Genomic DNA, 21,591 nt, shown 5'->3' on the forward strand with positions numbered 1-21,591 from the left:
GTTCACAAAACCGGACTGAACGATTCGCTCACGATTCGGATTGAATTAACCAGAGTGATTCAAGTGATTCAAGAGCTTCTTGAATCACTTGAGCCGCTAGTAACCGTCTGTTTGAGACACATCCGACATAGAGTTTGTTTTAATATGTAGAATTTTATTATAATGTGCAAACATGTTTTCAGCCAGAAGGTGTAAATTAATTTTAGCATTGTTTAATGTAAATTATATTTAAGTAAGTTATATTTAGGACTCTAAATACCTGTTTGTATGAGCTGAATCACGGACACTAAACTGGGACACAACTCACAAGGGATTAAAATAAATGTAATTATTAATAAAACATTATCAGAAAAAGTAATAATCAGCAATATGTGTATTACTTTAAAAGTTTTGGGCATATAATATGCCAAACAATTATTATTTATTATTATTATTATTATTATTATTATTGAGGAAACAAAGATTATTATTAAACTCCAGGACAAGAGCATCTACAAAACTTCCCATGGTAAATATACACACGCATGAAAAGAAAACACACACATAAGCAATAAACGAATTAATAAAATTACAAATTAAATAAATAAAATGATAAACAGACATGATTTAAACAAATGTAGCCTCTTAATAATAAATACAAATAAGAATAAATTGATGTCATATTGATGTCACGCAAGGGACGTTATGTACGGCGTGATGCGTATTACGTCATGACGTAAAAGAATCACTAGATCTTTTTTTGAACCGTTTCATTGAAACGAACTGTTTGAGAGAACCGTTTAGGAGAACTTCGCACCACTACCACTTTCTCAAATGTGCTTTCAGGCTTCCCGTACTTGAGTTCTAAGTCACTGGCCTCCATTGAGGAAACCCCGCCCACGCTATCTTGACACTTGCTCTGCTGGAAAACTGTTCCCTTTGAGTGCATGTGTTTTCAAACCAAATCATGGAAGAGGCGTCTCCACCTCTGCGATGTTTTTATGAATCACATTCCTCTGAGCTTTTTAACGATGACGGCGTGCAAACGGTGACCTCGAAAGAACAGGTGAGCTTAACTCTTAGTATTAGTTAGCTAATTGGTACTAGCGCAGAGCTAACTGTCTATTTGCTCTGCTTCTGTGCTCCACTGTGCTAAAGAAGGATACGGTAGTGCACACCGAGAATGATGCTTTGTGTTCTGCACGTGCAGAATATGATTATACTAATACCACTGCGACACCCAGTACGTATTCCTTTAGTTCTGACTGTTACACGCTGTAAATATTATAGATTAATTTAAAAGGATGGTTCACCAAAAACTGATATGTTGTCAACATTGTAGTAAAAAAACAAAAGGTCATGTTAGGAATAGCAACATGAGAGTGTGTAAATAATGACAGACTTTTCATTTTTGAGTGTAGTATCCCTTTATAAACGTTTTTGAACATTACCCTGTCAAGAACAATGTGGAATATTGTACAACACTGAGAATCTGCTTATACTTCACTGGTTAATGTTATGTTGCACTGTAATGTATGACCTGCATTATTATATGGGTGGTTGACACTTAACATGAGAAGTTATAAAGTGAAAGGTGATATTTATTTACATGTATATTTATTTAGAAATCTTAGCACCAATACATAGAAAATGTATAGTTAATTTGCTTCAAAGACTTTTGAAATTATGTATGAATTAAAATTATATTTTTATATATTATATATATATACATAAATAAGTTATATGATTAAATATTTTATTATTTTTAAATTATTTTTTTAATTATTATTTTACCTCAGAATTTTACATAGAAATTTTCAAGCACTGATTAAGATTTTCAAAATAAAGTTGACTATTTTTGTGTCTTTTGTTTGACGCGCTGAACAGAATGTGATGTCAGCCACTCATATGCGCACAGTCAGCATCAACCACAGTGGATCCTTCTGTCTGCATGTCATTTTGCTTGTCTTTGTCACATTTTCTGTTTGGTTATCTCACCTCCACATTTTTGTTTCCTGTTTTATCATTGAATCCAGAAAAAAGTTGAATGCAGTATTCAAGAGGTATACAGTGTTTACCAGCAAATTCACACCTCGCCGCAGTAAGTAAAGTTCAGCCTTCTCTGGCCATTACCACAGTATTTTTGGTGTGCTGCTTTTGGACAATAATCTCTGTTATTTTGTACAAGAACATATTTTGTCTGTGACGATGTCTTTGGCAGCAAAACCACCATCAGATTGTCCTCTGCTTGTGTCTGCTGAGTATGTCTTGTAGCATAGTTGTATTTATTAGTTTTCATTTTTATTACTTTGCAGTATCACATCATATGCAGAAAAGCCTAAAGTCTATATACCAGTGAAATTTGCTTCGGGTACAGCTAATTTTCACCTTTCGCCACAGCATGATGTCTTCGTATCTGTGTAACTTATTTCCTCTATACCGAGAGAAGTAATAAGAAACCCAGATGTGATTGAAACTGATATATTCAGTCTGGAGGACAAAGGTTGTGTAACCAAAACATTTGGACGAGTTGCTGTAGTTGCACATAAGCTGTTCTGCCACATATCCAGATATGCCACAACTTTTTTAATTTCACACTCCAATGAAAAAACTGTGGAAAAACACACTCATAAGCACTACAAACAGTTATTCTGGGAATAGATACATGTTCAGGTGATGATGCCATTTATTGTGTGTAATATCAATATGATGATATGAGGTTCTTGTGATGCAGTTAATGGTAAATATATATATATATATTATTATTATTATTATTATTTTTTTTTTTACATAAGTAATAATTATATACACTACTGTTCAAAACTTTAAGGTCAGTAGGGTTTTCTTTTAAATTAATGAATATTTAAATTATATAAGGGTGCATTAAATTGATCATAAGTCACAGTAAAGACATTTACAGTGTCACAAAAGATTTCTTTTTCAAATAAATGCTTCAAAAAAATTAACTTTCTATCAAGGAATCTTAAAAAGACATGGTTTCTACATATATTAAGCAGCGCAAATGTTGTCAACACTGATCATATTAAGAAATGTTTCTTGAGCACCAAATCAGCATATTAGAATGATTTCTGAAGGATCGTGTGACACTGAAGACTGGAGTAATGATGCTGAAAATTCATTTCTGCCATGACAGGAATAAATTGCATTTTAAATATATTAAATTAGAGAAGTTATTTTAAATTGTAATAATATTTTACAATATTACTGTTTTTACTGTATTTTTTTATAAAATAAATTGGTGAAACATTAAAATTTTTACCTTAAACCTTTGAATGGTAGTGTAGCTGGCTAACTGAACTGACAGACTGTCAGTTCAGTTAGAGTTAAAGGGTTAGTTCACCCAAAAATGAAAATTCTGTCATTAATTACTCACCCTTAGGTCGTTCCAAACCTGTAAGACCTTCGTTCATCTTTGGAACATAAATTAAGATATTTTTGATGAAATCCTCCATAGACAGCAATTTAAATACCACTGTCAAGGCCCAGAAAGGTACTAAGACATTGTTAAAATAGTCCACGTGTCTGCAGTGGTTCAACCTTAATGTTATGAAGTGACGAGAATACTTTTCGTGCACAAAAACAAAACAAAAATAATGACTTTATTCAACAATCTCTCCTCTTCCATGTCAGTCTTTTTACACAGTTGACGCAGTAAGCACAGTGCAGCGCTTCTGTGTTTATGTCAGAACGCTGAGTCATTATTGGTCGGCTCCTGCGCCAGCATCACACGTATGCGTCATGCTGCTCACGTGTACAGCGTTGGCCAATATTGAGCCGGCGTTCAGACATAAACATGGAAGCACTGCACTGTGTTTACTACGTCAACTGCGTAGGAAACTGACATGGAAGAGAAGAGATTGTTGAATAAAGTCATTATTTTTGTTTTGTTTTGTTTTTGTGTACAAAAAGTATTCTCGTCACTTCATAAAATTAAGGTTGAACCACTGCAGTCACATGTACTATTTTAACGATGTCTTTAATACCTTTCTGGGCCTTGACAGTGGTAATTAAATTGCCGTATATGGAGGAGTCAGAGAGCTCTCGGATTTCATAAAAAATATCTTAATTTGTGTTCCGAAGATGAACGAAGGTCTTATGGGCGTGGAACGACATGAGGGTGAGTAATTAATGACAGAATTTTCATTTTTGGGTGAACCCTTTAATTTCAGGCATGAAAGGACAAATTAATTATCCTGCGAAGAAAACACTGCTAATTTATCAACTTCAGCGTTACTTTACATGAAACTTGAAACATACGTCGCTCTGATCAGCTGGTCACAAATGTAATGAATGCAATGCTTTCTTTGGCTCAGTAGAGAGAAGCAGAGGATGGAAAGAACAAGGGTTAATGGTCTGTTCTCTCAGCTGAGATAACCTCAAATTAGACGTGCCCCAGCACCTCTGCGGCCAGCACTGAAGTGAAGCATACTGCGTGTAGGCCGTGTTCTGACTCACTGACTCTATCATTTTAACACTGCCACTTCCTTTGATGGGGATAATTGGAGGATGTCAGCTCAGTGGTTGAACTTGCTTTGTACAAATAAGTTGTTGCCTTTTAGTGAGCTATTATGAATCTTGGTAAAAGTTGAAACTGATCATTTGTCATTTTGTGAATAAGGAGATATTTTAATGCAAAAATGATTTATAACATAATTTGCAATAGCTAGATTCTAATAAAATGATTAAATGGATGACTCTACACACTGTTTTTTCAGGCCCGCTTTACTGAGGGAACAACACTATCATTATCTGAAGAAAGGTTTACGCCATCTATCTGATGCATATGAGGTAAACAATGTCTTTTGGGGAAAAAAAAAAAAAAAAACTTAAAGGGTTAGTTCACCCAAAAATGACAATTCTGTCATTATTTACTCACCCTTATGTTGTTCCTGACCTGTACACTCTAAAAAATTCTGGGTTGTTTCAACCCAAATTTGGGTCAAATAGGGACAAACTCAATCAGTGGGTTAAATTTTTAACCCAACTGTTGGATTTATCCATATTTGACCCAAATTTAAGTTGAAACAACTCAGAATTTTTTAGAGTGTATGAAAAGAACAAAAATGTTATGTAGCATAATGTTTTCAAACCAGGGGAGAGCAAGAGGCTATGAATAATAATAAATACATAATTACATAATTTAACATTTACAGATACTGACATTTTTACTGTTTCATTCTCCTTTATAAACACTAGTTGAAAATCAGTAGAATAACCACAAATAATTTTTTTTTTTTCATTGACAGACAAGGTACCAAAAACTTAAACTTAAAAGAAAACAATCCAAGTAATATTTTCATGACAATACAATATTTACATTGAGCAGCTTAGATATTCTGCTAAATAGCTCATTTTGGGTTTGACGTTAAAAATTCATACAGTCATACATGTTTGAAACGCAAAAGGGTGAGTAAATGATGACAATTTTTTTTTTTCTTTTTAAAGTTTTGTTACTAAAACAAACACACAAAACTGGTTTACACAAGGCCATTAAGGATCTACAGCCTTGCATTTTATTTTTAAAACCATGTGATACATTACTTGTGTATGTGAGTGGGTGGGAGAGAGAGAACACCATGCTTCTAGTTTTTGTGTATTTTGTACGAGAACAGCATGTTCCAGAGCAGCTCTGTGTAAGAGTTCTGGTAATGGCTGCTGAATCTGCATGTTGTCTGGCTTCAGTGTTTGGATGCCAGCCGGCCTTGGCTCTGCTATTGGATCCTGCATAGTCTGGAGCTGCTAGAGGAGCCTGTGCCGACAGCTGTTGCCTCAGAGTGAGTACCAGCCCTTCTCTGCACATCATTATCAGTGTACACGTGGCATGGAGGCAGGTGTTTAGGTCCCCTTACCCAGTTAATATTCTGGTCTTAATGTGACCACTACAGATAATGTCAAAGTTACGTCAAGCTGTGACACTGATGCATTCTTTCTCAATGCAAACTATGCTAAGATCGCTTTATAGCTGCTGGGGTTAAAACCTTTATATCAGGGGTGGCAAACGTCGGTCCTGGAGAGCCACAGTCCAGCATAGTTCAGCTCCAACCCTAATCAAACACACCTGAACAAGCTAATCAAGGTCTGAAGGGTTGCTAGAAAGCCAAAGCCACTGGAAGGCAAGCCTGCAACCTTTAGCCAAAAAAGCGTAACGACTAATGCTAATGCTCCGGCTCTGGCGGTACGCATAGGCGGTACGCAGGGAAGGAGTTTTGAACGGCGGGCACTGATGTCACTGCCATTACACAATAGGCTGAGATGTGCCGCACGTGATTAAGTTAGCCGTTACGCTTTCTCCAATGGTAAGAGATACAGACCCTCTCATCTCCCTATAATATACAATCTCTGAGAAAGCTATAGTCAAGTTTTTATCAGGGTTGGAGCTAAAATCTGCAGGACTGAGGCTCTCCAGGACCGGAGTTCGCCACCCCTGCTTTATATCTTAGGTGGTTATGACTTTGAAATAGACTGGAATAAAAATCTCATATTCAAATGACTGTTAAAGTATTAAAGAGGTGAATTCATGAGCAGTGTAAGTCATTTTTTTGCTGTGAATGTTAATGTGTTCTTTAATGTTTATGCTTTTTCTTAAAGCTATAGTTGACACCAAACAGAATTATCTCTTTTGACTTTAATAGCAGTCAAATTAGAGATTGGAATAAATTTAGTATAATTGTATTTTCAATCATAATAATAGGGATTCACAATATATCACTACCATACCATATATTTTTTAATTAATTGGTATCAGTTGATATTGCAAATTAAATTATGCATGCTCATTTACTCTGTTTTTACATTTAGATTACCTTTACCATCATCTAACACTCACTAAACTTTAAAAACACTTATTTAACATTTATTTAAATCTTTAGCAAATATCAAAATGAATTTTCATTTCTTATACTGTGCATTATAATGTTGTGATGCCTAAATTAACTTAGATTAACTAGATTTTTAATATATCATTTATCAGTTATTGGTCATAACATGAAAATAAATGAAAGTAATTTCTATAGTGAATTTCTGGCTTTTTGCTTGAATTTTTAGTTCTTCTCATACATTTACATGCCTGTTGATGTAAATGTATCACAATCATGAATGTTGTCTGCTAGTGTGTGCCAGTTTCTGGCCAGATGTCAGAGCCCGAAAGGTGGCTTTGGTGGAGGTCCGGGTCAGCACGCTCACCTGGCACCTACCTACGCAGCTGTCAACGCTCTTTGCATTCTGGGTACAGAGGAGGCTTACAAAGTCATCAACAGGTTTCATGTTTGCTTTGTATTATCGCCTGTTTACCTTCAGATGTTGTGTGGATTATATTGCCATAGTAACACATTCTGTTTGCCCCCTCCCCCATCAGAGAGAAGCTCCTGGACTTCCTGTACTCTGTGAAGCAGCCAGATGGCTCCTTTGTGATGCATGTGGGCGGGGAGGTGGACGTCAGGTGAGTTCTGTCAACATACCCTGAAGCATCTTCACAACAGCCATACATCTCTTTATTCTCCATGTTCTGATGTTACTATACTCAGGCATTTTTCAGGAGTGAACTTTTACTGTTCCCAACAGACAGATTAGTGCTAGAAAAATTCTTTATGTTTACCATAGGTCATTGCTGATCCTACAGGCTTTCAGTCTTACTCTAATGTAACCCGTGGTTATTAACATGCATAGATGTTATCGTAGTCTGCCTGTTGACTCTGGCTTGCTCTTGTGTGTCTGATCTGATAGGAGTGCATATTGTGCAGCTTCTGTGGCATCACTCACTAATATCATCACTCCCACCCTGTTTGATGGGACGCACAATTGGATTCTAAGGTAACTCCTTCCATGTTCTCTATTCAAAACATGTGCCATTTCAGTTACATTCAGATTATGTTGGGGTCAGTAGCTGTGTTTACATGGACCCTAATAATCCGACTAGTAGCACAGTTGGAATAAAAAAAAGTCACATGTAACCATGTCAGTCAGAATGAATTGGCCAAATCCGATTAAAATTGTGATAGATTGTAAGGGGTGGTTTAAAACTTTTCTAATCTGATTGAGAGGACATGTACACACTTGATCGTATTGAAACCCGAAACTGGAAAGAACTGCGCATGTGCAATGATGTAGAAATGGCGTAATGACGTATGACGCGTAGAACAAGCTGTTGTTGTTTAATGAAGTGTCATAAATGAATGTCGTGTCATTCTAAAATTTTCCTTCCAGTCATCGTCTGTAAAGTTGAGCAGGTGATAATGTGACTCCTCCATAGATAGCAATTTAATTACCACTGTCAAGGCCCAGAAAGGTGCTAAAGACATCGTTAAAATAGTCCACGTGACTACAGTGGTTCAACCTTAGTTTTATGAAGTGATGAGAATACTTTTTTGTGCACAAGAACAAAACAAAAATAACGACTTTATTCAACAATCTCTTCTCTTCCCTGTCAGTCTCCTACGTTGTTGACGTAGTGTAAACAGTGCAGTGCTTCCATGTTCTACGTCAGAACGCAGACTGAGTACTGAGTGTTGTGTCATTCTAAAATTTTAAAGTGGAGCAGGACAACATTGTCCCACCAGTCCTTGTTTCGGACTCTCATCCACAGATGGCTTGTTCTGGGTGCAGGAATTTGGGGAATTTTACTGCTTGATAAATATAAGCAGCACGGCACAATGTGCTTGTTGTCTCCTGATCAGGACCCGAAATAGAAAATTATTAAGTCTGCTCTTTAAAACAAAGAAAAGAAGCAATGTAGGAGAATAGTACACTGTAAAAAAGAATTGTTGGTTAAACTTAAAAAGTTAACTGGTTGCCTTAAATTAAAAATTTGAGTTAATACAATGAAGGCGATTGGTTTAATCAACAGAAACTCAAAATATTATGTTATCTGAACCACATTAATTATTGAAGTTGATTTGACAAAAGAAAAAATGTTGTTAACAAATCATGAAAATAATTTTTTACAGTGTATGTGCAAATGCGTATGGATCTGTATATTAAAAAAATCAATTCCGATTTTAAGATTGTGACGTACAGTATAAACACGCACACCAACCCCACCACTTTATTTAGCGTTCATGTAAACACTACGTTTGGATTCATCAATCGGAATTAATTCATTCCGATTGAAACAAAAGGTGTCCATGTAAACGTAGCTACTGTTATTTTAGTATTATTTATATACTATTATAGTATTTATTTATGTTTTGAATTAGCTTTTATTTTTATATTTTCCATTCACATTTTATTTTAGTTGGTCATTTTGTTTTGTAAATTTTATTAGTTTTTATATACCTCTGTTTTTTAGCTGTGATTTAAATAAATATGCAGTTTGTCCCTGAAATTTGATGTCAACCCACATAACAGGGCTAAACAGAAAAACAAATTCTGCATTATAAAAACAAAAAAAACATTTTAATATCCATATATAGCAGTTAAAATGTAATAGTTATGAATCAGAGCATGCAAAAAGAAACATTAAAAAAATATATTATTTATTTATTTATTGCACTCTAAAAAGCTGTTCACACAGAACATGTTTTTACATTCTACTGATCTGCTTTTCCATTGCTTTTCTATGTAAACATGCTCTAGAGTCTAGATGGACCGTTGCGCTTGTGTCTTTCGGGTCTATTGCATGTAGAACAGCTTGTCATTCGCAAGTATAAAGATGTTAAACTTTTTTAAAACGCATCTCTAGACCATTTTTTCTCTGTCCTATGTCTCACATTTTAGGCAAAAATAAACATTTAGAACATTTACCTTTTTGTGTAAACAGTCCCTAAAAGAGTTAAATCTCAGACACAGCACAATATATTTCTGAGAATGACCCATAAATACTAAGATGTTGTGCTTTCCTTTGAACTTCAGCTGTCAGAACTGGGAGGGCGGTTTAGGTGGAGTACCAGGACTTGAGGCACATGGTGGCTACACCTTCTGTGGTACTGCTGCCCTAGTTATACTGGGCAAAGAACACATGCTGGATCTCAAAGCCTTGTTAGTAAGTCCTTTGTCTTGCCTTGTTTTGCTTTTGCTACACGTCCACCTTTCATTTAACCTGAATCTTCTTGTCCATTAGAGTGAATAAACTGAGGTTTATGAGATGCGTTAAAGGTCAGTTGTGTGTATTCTAAACGTTGGAGGAGAAGCATCTCATTACTGGTTCCTCAGGGACACTAAACATGCTTGGAAATATTAACATTAGTGTGCCGCAATGTTGTAGATGCTTAGATGAGCAGATCTCGAGGGTCTTTGGCAGACATTGACATTAGGGTGTTTTACAGTCCCAGTGCACAAGCAGATTTTTCTTAACGAAAAGGCAGCAGCACTAATGATATTCCTATGCTGATACTTGTAAACCTGTAAACTGGAGGCTTTTCTCTCTTTTTCCTTCATTAGCGCTGGGTAACCAGCAAACAAATGCGTTTTGAAGGTGGATTTCAAGGCCGCTGTAACAAGCTGGTGGATGGTTGTTACTCCTTTTGGCAAGCAGGACTATTACCGTTACTCCACAGGGCTCTTTTTAAAGAAGGTGAAAACATGTAGAGATAATAAAGTGATTAAAAATACTACAATGTTCACGTTTCTCCCCCCCATGTACTTTGTGTCAAAATTTAAACCCAACATGGATATATTGGGGTCTAGTGTCATATATGTGGTACTTTAACCTATAAAGAAAATAATACTGTGTGTATAGGAGACTCAACGCTGAGTGTGAGTAGCTGGATGTTTGAGAGAAAGGCCCTGCAGGAATACATCCTCCTCTGCTGCCAGAATCCTGGTGGAGGCCTTCTGGACAAACCGGGCAAGTGAGTACAGCTCTTACACTTCACACGCACACACACAAATGCATACACATATACATAAGAGTCTATCATTTTGTAATAATATCACCAGTAATGTGTCAAATAAAGCAGTGATTCTCAAACTTTTTGACTCCAAGGACCCCTGCTGTCCCCAAAAATATTTGAATACCTCATAACTTTTACAGTTGTTTGTGATTTAGTGGATAAGGATTAGGGATAAGGATTTTTAAAGTCACCTTGGAATCAAAATGATCAATCTTATTTTTTTATGTAATATTGTACTATTTATTATAAATGATTTATCTGTGCACTTCATTCTTTTTCTAAAATTCATGTGCTCTCATAATCTTTAATCAAATATGACGTGAGGGCGGGGCTACCTTCCTATGATCCAATCAATTCCCGAAGCACGAAATCAAGCCCCGCCCTACATTTTTTTTTTTTCTCATTTCAGAAGTCATTTCATTCGGATAGAAGTCACAATAGGGAAAAAAACAACAATCGCAACTTCCATTTCATGCCGACTTTAAAAATATTTTTTACTTACAGTTTCTACCGATAAAATATTTTAGAGCTTGGCACAACCTGAAGAATTCATAAAATGTAAATTTAAATCTCCATGGGTATTTTTATACATTACATTTTCAGGTCTAAAACATTTATGCTAACACATATATCCAGATTTTTCTACACAGCAGGAATCCTGGTTCTTCAAAGGAAAAAAAAAAAAAACAAGAATTAAAAACAGTGAACTAAAAATAAGAATTGTTGTGTTTTGAGTTGTTTTAGCTTATTTTACTGCCTGTTTTGTCTCGTTTTAAATCATTTTAAGTCATCATGAGGCCCCTTAAGAACTTTGCTAAGACCCCTTAATGGGCCCCTGGTTTAGAACCACTAAGGATATAATAATTTTGTTGTCTTCTTGAAAGAGAAAATGTATTTATGAAATGTTTAGATAATTATATATTTACAATAAATATTTAATCCATTAATTCAAAGATCTATATGAGGAAAGATGTTTTCTATTGTAGCTGCATTTCCAATTACGGAGAAAAATTATTTTATAATTGAGTAAAAAATCTAGTCATGGAATTAAATAAAATTCATGTAAATTTCTATCATAAATAAACATTTAGTTCTGCTCTGCTCTGAAACAGTAATCTGCTAGATATTTCTCTTGTCTAGAGTTTGTGTGGAGCAAAACTTTCCAGTTTGTGAGCGAATCATCTTTTGAATTTGATTCTTTTCAATGAATCAGTCAAAGCGGTTCACATCACAGACGGGTCTGAATGATTTGACGTATCCTTTTACAGTAACGAACAAAAAGACAAATGTCTAGATGGATAGATCATAACAATCCATTGGCCTGTTGTAGACCATTACATTTATCTTGTTTAACTGTAAGGATCAAAGTTAAATTAAAATGAACTTTAAAATTTTAAAAATACAATTGTCTTGAATATTTTGTCCATTTACTAACTATACAGACCACAGCAGACTTTCATAGTAGTGTATTATTGAATCCCCACAGGTCTAGAGATTTCTACCACACATGCTACTGTCTGAGCGGACTCTCAATTGCACAGCATTTTGGAAGCAAAGACCTCCATAACGAGCTGATCCTCGGTCGAGACGAGAACAGACTGGTAAGAGATACTAAAAATTCAGTTGAGTCCACCCACATTGAGAATAATGCATTAATATAACCAAATGTTCTCATATTTCTTCTTTTCAGGCACCAACTCATCCAGTTTACAACATCTGTCCAGAGAAGGTCGCCAAAGCGATTGAACATTTCCACCGGTTACCTGTTCCATTTCAGGCGGGAGCTACGCCAAGTGCGATGGACCAGTCATAGACTTTTCCTCTTTTTTTTATTTTAAACATTTTTGGGAATTTGAGCTAGCTTGACCTAAGGCAGAAGCATCTTCTGTAAATGCTGTACCCAAATGTCCTTTTGTGGTCTGTACAGCATCTACAGGTGGGGAAACACTCCGAGGGCCTGATATACTACAGCTTCAGCATTGGGTTATGGATTTTAGCCAGGGAAAACAGTAGAGACTGACTAGGCAAGGTGTTTTTCATGCACCAGTCATTAATCGATATTTTATTGCATATACCAGCTTATTTTGGGCTTTGGCATATGTTTCCCAGAGTGCATGTGGAAGTAGGTTCTGGACAGAAATAAAGACTTGGATGAAAGTTTGTTTTTATTTCCCGGTTGGTGTATTATGTATGATCTATACTCACTATGAGCAGTCGATCATTTCACTTTAATTTCTGTCCTCTCTAATTAATTAGTGCTATTTGACAGATATGACTGAAACAAATATCGTAACTGTCAAATATGTGAAAATAGACTTGGTACAACAAATGCTCAGTACAGTTTACATTTTATCATTGTGCTGTTTAATGAGCATTACAACTGTATTCAATAATTCATCCATCATGTTTTTAATCTTAATATGCTGGTATGAAGTATCAAAACAGAATGGGATTTCATCTTATTACATTAAAGGAACAGTTCATCCTAAAATGAAAGTTCTGTCATTATTTACTCACTCTTATGTCTTTTCAAACCCGTATGACTTTCTTTTGTGGAACACAAAAGGAGTGATTCAGCAGAATGTTGACGTTGTTTTCTATAAATTTAAGTGAATGAGGACTGAGGCTGTTTTTTTATTATTTGATTCTATAATTTTTTCTCATCCAAATTTGTTTATTCAAATAGGGTGAGTAAAGGTCATTCACATCTCCTGATTTGTACCTTTAAATATGCAGAAGTACAAATTAGATTTAAGAGTTATGATGGAGGGGAACATTTTCAATGAATAACTATGTACATTTTCAATTCCTTACACAAAGCTGTTATAAGAACTTTGATTACAGTGCACAAATAATATGGACCACTATTTCGTCAGTTTTATTTTATTTTTTGAGCTTAGCATCAATATACTAAAAAAATCGTATTAAAGTCGTACAGGTTTGATACATGAGGGTGAGTAAATGATCAAATAAAAAAAAATATTTATGAATATACCTTTGTATAGCTATGCCAAGCTCAAATTTTTTAATCAGCTAGAAATTGCAAAAAATATTTTTGTGGACAAAGGGGAGCCATGGAGTCAAAAAGGCTGAGAGCCACTGGTATAAAGGAACCACACAGCATAAGTAAAGGATAAAATAGTTTTATTTATATTCTCATTGTAAAGGTAGGCCTCAACTTGCAAGACAACTGTTGGCAGTATGTACAACATACCTGTAATTTTCATGGAATAGAATCAGACAAAGAAAGACCTACTCAGTTTTACTAACATCCTAAGTGGAAAATATGGTAAAAGATATACACACACACACGCGCACTCACTCACATCTCCTAGACACTCAAAATGCAACTTTTGCGGTGTGCAGCGGCCAAATTTCCAATAAACATTTAGAACATTTACCTTTAAAAGTCACGACATGAATCTACTCTTTCAATATTGACTAGCTTTGTGGGGGGGATACATAATTTGGAACATTTATATTCCCAATATGGAGTGAAATACATAAAATACATGTTTGGAAGGCTCAGATGACAGATGCAAAATATATGCTTTTTCACTTTTTAACCCCCATTTTTAAAATAAAAAAAATCTTTTTTTTTTTTTCCCCCCAACCTGTAAACTTTACTACATCAGGCTAAAACAACAAATACAACACAAGCTCAGCAGCCTTCCCATAAAGAATGTTGGTTTTCTTTTCTTTTTTTCTTTTTTTAAATAGAGGATTTCATCAATAACATGTCAAAACGCATCACTCATCCCATAGTTTTAACAAGGGGTACACTGATAAATGCTTCAAAAACATTCCTTTATGGAAAAGTAACAAATATTTAGAAAGGCAAACCACTCGGGACAATTCAGCTATGGGTAAGTTCTAAGCAGGCTTTAAGATATTCAACAAAAATGTATATTTTAGCAGTGCTAGGAGCTGTACGCCTCATTCACCCCTTAGAAATTCCACCTGGATGGATTGCAGACAAGGGTACAAAAAAAACAAACAAAAAAAAAAAGCATTAAGTCCTTAAGTTGCAAAGCTGCCTCATTTTGGGTTTAAATCGTTTGTTGTTGCGTGTGCCAGGACGCAAGATGGACGAACAGAGTCGGAGAGGGAGAGAGAGTAAAAACAAGCCGTTTTCTCCATGAGTGTTCTTCCTGTAACTGGCGTCCCTCGCCCTTGCAAACCTGCCGAAGGGGTTTCTTCAGGCGTGGAATCGAGGGTTGACATTCACTGAAAGAGATTGATCAAGGTGGTCTGGGGAGATTGAGGTACACAAAATACAACAAGAAACAGGCTATTGCTGTGACTCTCCCTCCCCTCAGAGGAGAACTTTGTGGAGCAGGCCGAGGATCCGCTATTTAGCTATCCTCCCCACGATGCTTCTTCCGGGAACGCTGTTCCTCTGGCTCAGACTCCGAGCTCGAGTCGGAACCACCGTCGAAGGCTGATACAGCGCTGCCCTTGGGGTTGGTGTATAGGCTGCTGTCTGAAGAGGAGTAGTTGGCCTGAAGCTGCGTGGTCCCCTTGACTTTCTCCAGTGCCCGCACTGGAAAATAAAGAAACAAAATGACACGTTCTTTAATTTTTGCTTAGAGAGCTACAACAGCCAATTTAGACTTTTCTTTAGCACACAAACCTACTGGCACAAATCACCGTGACCAGATGACAGCCAATAAAAGCCTGGAATAACACAGAGACACCCACCTTGTTGTTCCAGCAGGGCGTTCTGCCTCTTCAGGTCGTCGATGTCCTGCTGGTGTGTGTGGTTTTTCCGTCGCATGTACTGGATGTACTCTGTGGCTTTGTCTAGGATTTGAGCTCGGGATGCCTGTTTGATAGATTGCTGTCAGCAACAAATGAAAAACTAGAATTTGACGCAAGGAATGCAGTTTCATATCACATACACAAACCCCAAACCCATTTCAACCAAACAATCTCAATAAACACATAAACAGTTTAAAAACCTCTTCTTTTGGTAGCTACACATCATTTCTGAAGTAAATGTGAACAGAAAAGTCAAGTGTTTAATCTGTCCTTTGTCTAGTTATGAAAACACAGAGATGCTTAAAAAACAAACAAACTAATAAACCATATTGTCACAATTGTGTTTTTATTGTCTTCACGTTTCAGCTTATTCAGCTACAGTAAAAGTTGGATACCTTTGTCCATATAAGGGATTTCCTAAAATGTCATAAGTTATTACTTCTATGAGTCCGTTCTGGACTTTCTGCGAGAGCGCCCCTTACAGCTGAGTATGAATGAAACATACATTTCATTCGAATGTTTTACGCTCCATAATGCTTACATCACACTATCTTGTCTCTGAATTTCAATCGAGATTTATTGACACTGGCTCATGAAAACCTCTATGTGAACACACTTGCGCGAAAAAGTGTGGGGGACAAATTTACGTTTAATTAAAAATGCGGGGGACACATTCCCCGCGTCTCCTACGTATTCTACTCCCATGGCTACAAATCTGGAAAATTTCAGCCAACACTGTAAAAGTTAAAAAAAAAAAAATACTCATGGTATATGGCCGATAAGCTATAAACAGACGATATAAAAACGCTACAATATTTGTAAAAAATTACAAATGGTTTTAAATGCTACAAGTGATATGCACAACATTTTAATGTAAAGCATTAAAATAGATATTCATTTTGAGAGTCACTAAATATTACATTTAACATTGTTACTAAATTAGGTTAAGATTAACTTTACCTTTGCCATCATATAACGCTAACTTAATCTAAATGCAAAAATAGAGAACAGCTAAACAGCCAATATCAAGTGATACCAGTAAATTTAAAAACTTTTATCAGCCGATAAATGTTGTACTGCATAACAAATATTATGCATTCCTAGTCATGTGACTCAAATTTGAATAGACTAAAATATAACAAAAACCATGCACTTTTGCATAATATTCCTAGAAGCAGCGTAGTTCTAACATAAGGGTCAAACAATTATTTCTACTACACACTTGAGCTCTCTATTTTAGATACGAGACAAGAGGAAGGAGAAACCGCATTTCCCCTTGTAATGGCTTCCTGGAACCACGCCTGTACTTGGATCACATAAATCAGTCTGGATCTACTCTGCTCTCAATTCTTATAACACTTGTCATTCACACCCCGGCTCCAACTTAAAACATCATGGAAATCCTAAGCTAATCAGCTCATGATAACATTTAAACTGATCATATTCAACAAATAGTTTAAAGCGTAACACAGTAGACAGTTCATTGATAAAAAAAACCCACACAAAACAAATATCTTTTATTCCTACTTGTGTTCCTCACGGTTTTACCAATGACATTTACCAACCTTTTCCCCTTGCAAGGCGGGAACGGAATCCCGAAGGCTGTGAAAGCTGTCTTTGATGTGGTCCCTACGTTTGCGCTCCAGCGCATTGTGATGTGCCCGTTTGTCTGCCTGCAATCAGAGAATCACAACGGCTTCAGCCTCTTCGCTTGTCATGGTGCCATTGGGTAATAGTGTTACTTATAAAGAAATATTTACAGTTCAACAAAGCTTTTTTAATTTAATTGTAGACCTTTAAATGTCAACAAAAACTTGATTATATTCTATTGTTTTAACGAAGTGATATTGACAATTATAAAAATATTTTTGAGAGACTTGTCAGAGAAACAAGTTGCGTGAGGTCTATTTTATTGCATCTTTTGGACTATGCCTGTCAGAACATCCTTAGCTAATGCGCAATTAATTGTAACTTCCTTTAGTTAATTTAAAGGGTTAGTTCACCCAAAAATGAAATTTCCGTCATTAATTACTCACCCTCATGTCGCTCCACACCCGTAAGACCCAAAGATTTTTTTTTATCTCCCATAGAAAGCAACAAAATTACCACATTCAAGGTCCAGAAAAGTAGTAAAGACATTGTTAAAATAGTCCACGTGACTACAGCGGTTCAACCTTAATGTTATGAAGTGACGAAAATACTTTTTGTGCGCAAAAACAAAACAAAAATGACTTTATTCAACAATTTCATCTCTACCCTGTTATTCTCCTCAGCAGTTTACGCTGAAGACACACTGCAGAGCGTCCTTGTTTACGTTAGAATGCCAGCTCAGTATTGGCCGACACTGTTCACATGAGCACCACGACACGTGTGTGATGCTGAAGCAGGAGCCGGCCAATACTGAGTCTGTGTTCTGACGTAGAACACGGAAGCTCTGCAATGTCTTCAACATAAACTGCGCAAGAGAATGACAGGGTAGAGACGAAGTTGTTGAATAAAGTCCTTATTTTTGTTTTGCGCACAAAAAGTATCATTGTCGCTTCATAACATTAAGGTTAAACCACTGTGGTCACGTTGACTATTTTAACAATGTCTTTACTTTTCTGGACCTTAAATTTGGTAATTTCGTTGCTTTCTATTGGAGATAAAAAAATAAAAAATAAAAAAAAATCTCTCGGATTTCATCAAAAATATCTTAATTTGTGTTCTGAAGATGAACGAAGGTCTTACGGGTTTGGAACGACATGAGGGTGAGTACTTAAATTTAATTTTTGGGTGAACTAACCGTTTAAGACATACTAATGTGTGTATTAAAATATCTGCTTTTATAAGACACACACACAAAAAAAAGATTGCAATTCCACTATCCTACAAAAAGTCTCTATGTTAGGCCTGGTTTTAGTACCCTGAGACTGTTAAGCTGAGAAAACAACATGGCCACTGGAGTCCAATGTCACCGGGCTTGGCCAAGACACTGTTATTACATAAAGGCACAGCTGTAAAACCTGTTTCAAATCCAGTGACTCATTAACAAGAGCCTCTTTTGCATTCCGTGGAAAAAAAGGGGCAAAACGAAAGCAGTTATCCAAATGCTGAAGTGCCACTGGGCAACACAAAAACATTCCAATGTCTACACAGCACCTGGAAGGGCAAGGTGTGGCCACAGTGTTGCTGGCAGATCCAGGTTGTCTGTCTGATGACTAAAAGGTGACACTGTACACTGCCAGTGTCAGGATTGAATTACATGCACGCGAGGTGACAGACTGCTCAACATGTCAAGGGCTATTCTGCACTCAAGTATAGCAAAAACTATACTCTGCATATGGCTTCTCCACAATTCCATCATAATAATAAGCACAAGCAAAAGTAAAATTAAAAGGTATAAAGGGCTATAAATTACATAAAAGAAAGCAAAATGACAAGCAGTATTGCAGAGGAAAACTTTCTTGGAATACAGACAACAACATGCACTCCCTGTTGTCTTATGATCTCAACATCCTGATAAAAAAACTATTTCCTCCCAGCACAAAAAGAAGGGGGAGATAAACAGGACTTTGGGGACGTTGTAGACCTTGTGTCTCCAGTCTACCCAATGAAAACTCAAGGCTAGTAAAAACAACCCTGCTTGTGCTGAGTGCTATTTTAAACATCCCACTATGAACCCTACCAATACACCTTACAAAGGCTGACCACTCACTATTTAAAGTGATAGTTCACACAAAAACAATACTTCTATCATCATTTACTCACCCTCATGTTGTTCCAAACCTGTATGACATTCTACTGTGGAACACATAACATGTTTTTGTCCATTCATTTAAAGTCAATACGGTCCAATGTCATTTTGGACTGCATTAACTTCCATCATATGGACAGCTGAAACATTCTTCAACAATATCTTCTTTTTGTTCCACAGAACTCATGCAGGTTTGGACTGATATGAATGTGAATAAATGTCAGAAATTTCTATCCCTTTAACATCAAAACATTTACTGGTTGGGAAGCCAAAAAATGACTGAAAATAACACTATAGTGTTAAACTTCATAATGAAGGAAAAATTAGTCTCAGTCTAGTGTGTGAAGGGCTCTACAAACCCATTCTCTAGAAAAACAGAGAAGCCTGAGTGCATGCTGAGCAAACAGGTTAGGGTTACATATAAGACTTGTGTGCAGAAATGGGTACAAAAACAAAACAAAAACAAAAAAAACTGCATATAACTGCATTTCTACATATTTCTCATTAAAGATGCACGTTTAAGATATTCAAGCCAAGCTGCACTTGTGGAATTTGGATTTTCGTGATGTCATAATGGCAAAAACAAAAACAATGTGATTTAAAAAAAAAAAAAAAAAAGCCTATTGCAAATGCATGAGTAATTGTAAGGCGTGAAAGCTTGACAGAAACCAAGCGCCTTAATTCACTGGCCGGACTGGAAATTTTACAGTTAATTTAAAGTGATATTTCACTTTTTTTTAAATTGCATCATTATCATCAACGCCTTCACACTGATCCAAACCTGTATTACTTTAATAGAAAATATAGAAAATTTAAAACCGATTAATATTAGGGACTGACAAACTTAGTCAACATTTACATGCATCTTTTCTCATTCTCCCAAAGATCTTTTACATTTCAAAGAAAAAAATGTTTGGAACAGCATAATGATACATAAATGACAGAATTATCCTAATTAGTTCACACATCTAGATTGAATTACAAACCATAAATTCACACAAACAAATAATTTATATTATTTCGCTCTATATATACTTTTGTTTTTTTCCTCTTTTCTATCACTGTTTTGCATGTGTATTGATAATTTGGTATAATAATAATAATAAATTACTTTGAAAATTGAGAAGGGGGATGTTCCATAGTTTCAGGGTTAATATTTAATGTTGCTCATTCATACACAGTGTGATCTAAGAAAAACAAGATCTCATTTGGGTGAAAGGCATGTATTACAACCCTGCAGTCGCATGGAAATCGTCCAATAATATGCCATGTACACCTGCTAGCGTTGCGACACACTAGAACGCTCGAGTATAGAGAATTCGTTCGTTGATTATGACGCGAGCGTTCTAGCGTGTCGCGCCGCGCACTCGCATTGTAGATGCGGCTCTCTATAAGCCCTGCGCTCACGTCCCTCCCTCCTGCAGCAAGTGCCCTGCTGTCGAGCACTGAACTCCCTGAACCGACCCAAAACAAGCAGACTGTGTGCTCCACTGCTCGTGTTCATCGAATCCACCACATCTACCCCCTTTTAGGCTTGATTCTATCTTGTTTTGTCGTCCACCGATGCAAATTAGTTACGGCCGTTCAGTACCTACCCGGAAATAAATTGTAGCTAATCTCAAAAAGAGAAGATATTTTCGGCATTAAAGGCTAAACTGGATTAATTGCTCCGCTTATTACGCACCACAGAGTGAAATCTCGGTGATTCTTCCTGTAAGAAAACAGAACAGAAAGTACAATTGTAGCTACAGCTGTAAGAGTGATACTTAACTGGCTATTGATGGATGCAATGCACTGTTTTAGTACATAGCATCGTAAATGTACAAATATGGAGACAAGTATAGACTCGACCCCGTGTGTAATTACTCATCTGGCTGGATATTCTCATTAAGTTGGATAGAAAATAATTTCAAACGCTAGGTTGGCTAACTAGCTAACAGGCTAGCCTCGTATTGAGGCTCAAGAATCGAAAATAGAAGAGGTTTCATTCTCAAACATGCAGAGTACAAACACAAATAACTATACTCACATCACTATCGACCTCGATATCATCGTTGTCGCTCATTCTTCGGCGAAGATAGATAAAACTACACGAAATGTTGTTTTGAAAACAACATGAAATGGGGCCCAAATCAAATGAACAAACAGGAGAGATTCACTGCTTACACGAAACGAGATCAACGGACTCTCCACACGTGACTCGCCTACACACGGACATTTACCGTGGCGTGTCACGTCTGTGATTGCGGCGCAAAGCATTGTGGGACT

At 36.3% G+C, this 21,591-nt stretch overlaps 2 protein-coding genes across 5 annotated transcripts; one reads left to right on the forward strand and one right to left on the reverse strand.

Moving 5' to 3' along the window:
- Positions 1-816: 816 nt before the first annotated feature.
- Positions 817-12,986, forward strand: fntb (farnesyltransferase, CAAX box, beta). The gene is made up of 12 exons (XM_051874413.1): positions 817-1,045; positions 2,016-2,080; positions 4,716-4,788; positions 5,683-5,774; positions 7,110-7,256; positions 7,355-7,438; positions 7,723-7,809; positions 9,847-9,976; positions 10,375-10,507; positions 10,673-10,784; positions 12,313-12,427; positions 12,517-12,986. Exons 1-12 carry the CDS (start codon positions 947-949, stop codon positions 12,637-12,639), a joined length of 1,260 nt encoding a protein of 419 aa, XP_051730373.1. The 5' UTR covers positions 817-946; the 3' UTR covers positions 12,640-12,986.
- A 967-nt stretch (positions 12,987-13,953) lies between these two features.
- Positions 13,954-21,591, reverse strand: max (myc associated factor X). Of its 4 annotated transcripts, none has more exons than XM_051874415.1 (5): positions 21,353-21,573; positions 21,008-21,034; positions 17,153-17,260; positions 15,528-15,651; positions 13,954-15,369 (listed from the first exon to the last, which is right to left on the reverse strand). In XM_051874415.1, exons 1-5 carry the CDS (start codon positions 21,386-21,388, stop codon positions 15,182-15,184), a joined length of 483 nt encoding a protein of 160 aa, XP_051730375.1. In that variant the 5' UTR covers positions 21,389-21,573; the 3' UTR covers positions 13,954-15,181. The 4 variants fall into 4 exon arrangements, with proteins under 4 accessions (XP_051730375.1, XP_051730374.1, XP_051730377.1 ...); XM_051874414.1 differs by having other exon boundaries at positions 15,528-15,666; XM_051874417.1 differs by lacking the exon at positions 21,008-21,034 and having other exon boundaries at positions 21,353-21,591.

This window comes from Ctenopharyngodon idella, chromosome 20 (genome assembly GCF_019924925.1).
Source record: "Ctenopharyngodon idella isolate HZGC_01 chromosome 20, HZGC01, whole genome shotgun sequence".
NCBI classification, from domain to species: Eukaryota; Metazoa; Chordata; class Actinopteri; order Cypriniformes; family Xenocyprididae; genus Ctenopharyngodon; species Ctenopharyngodon idella.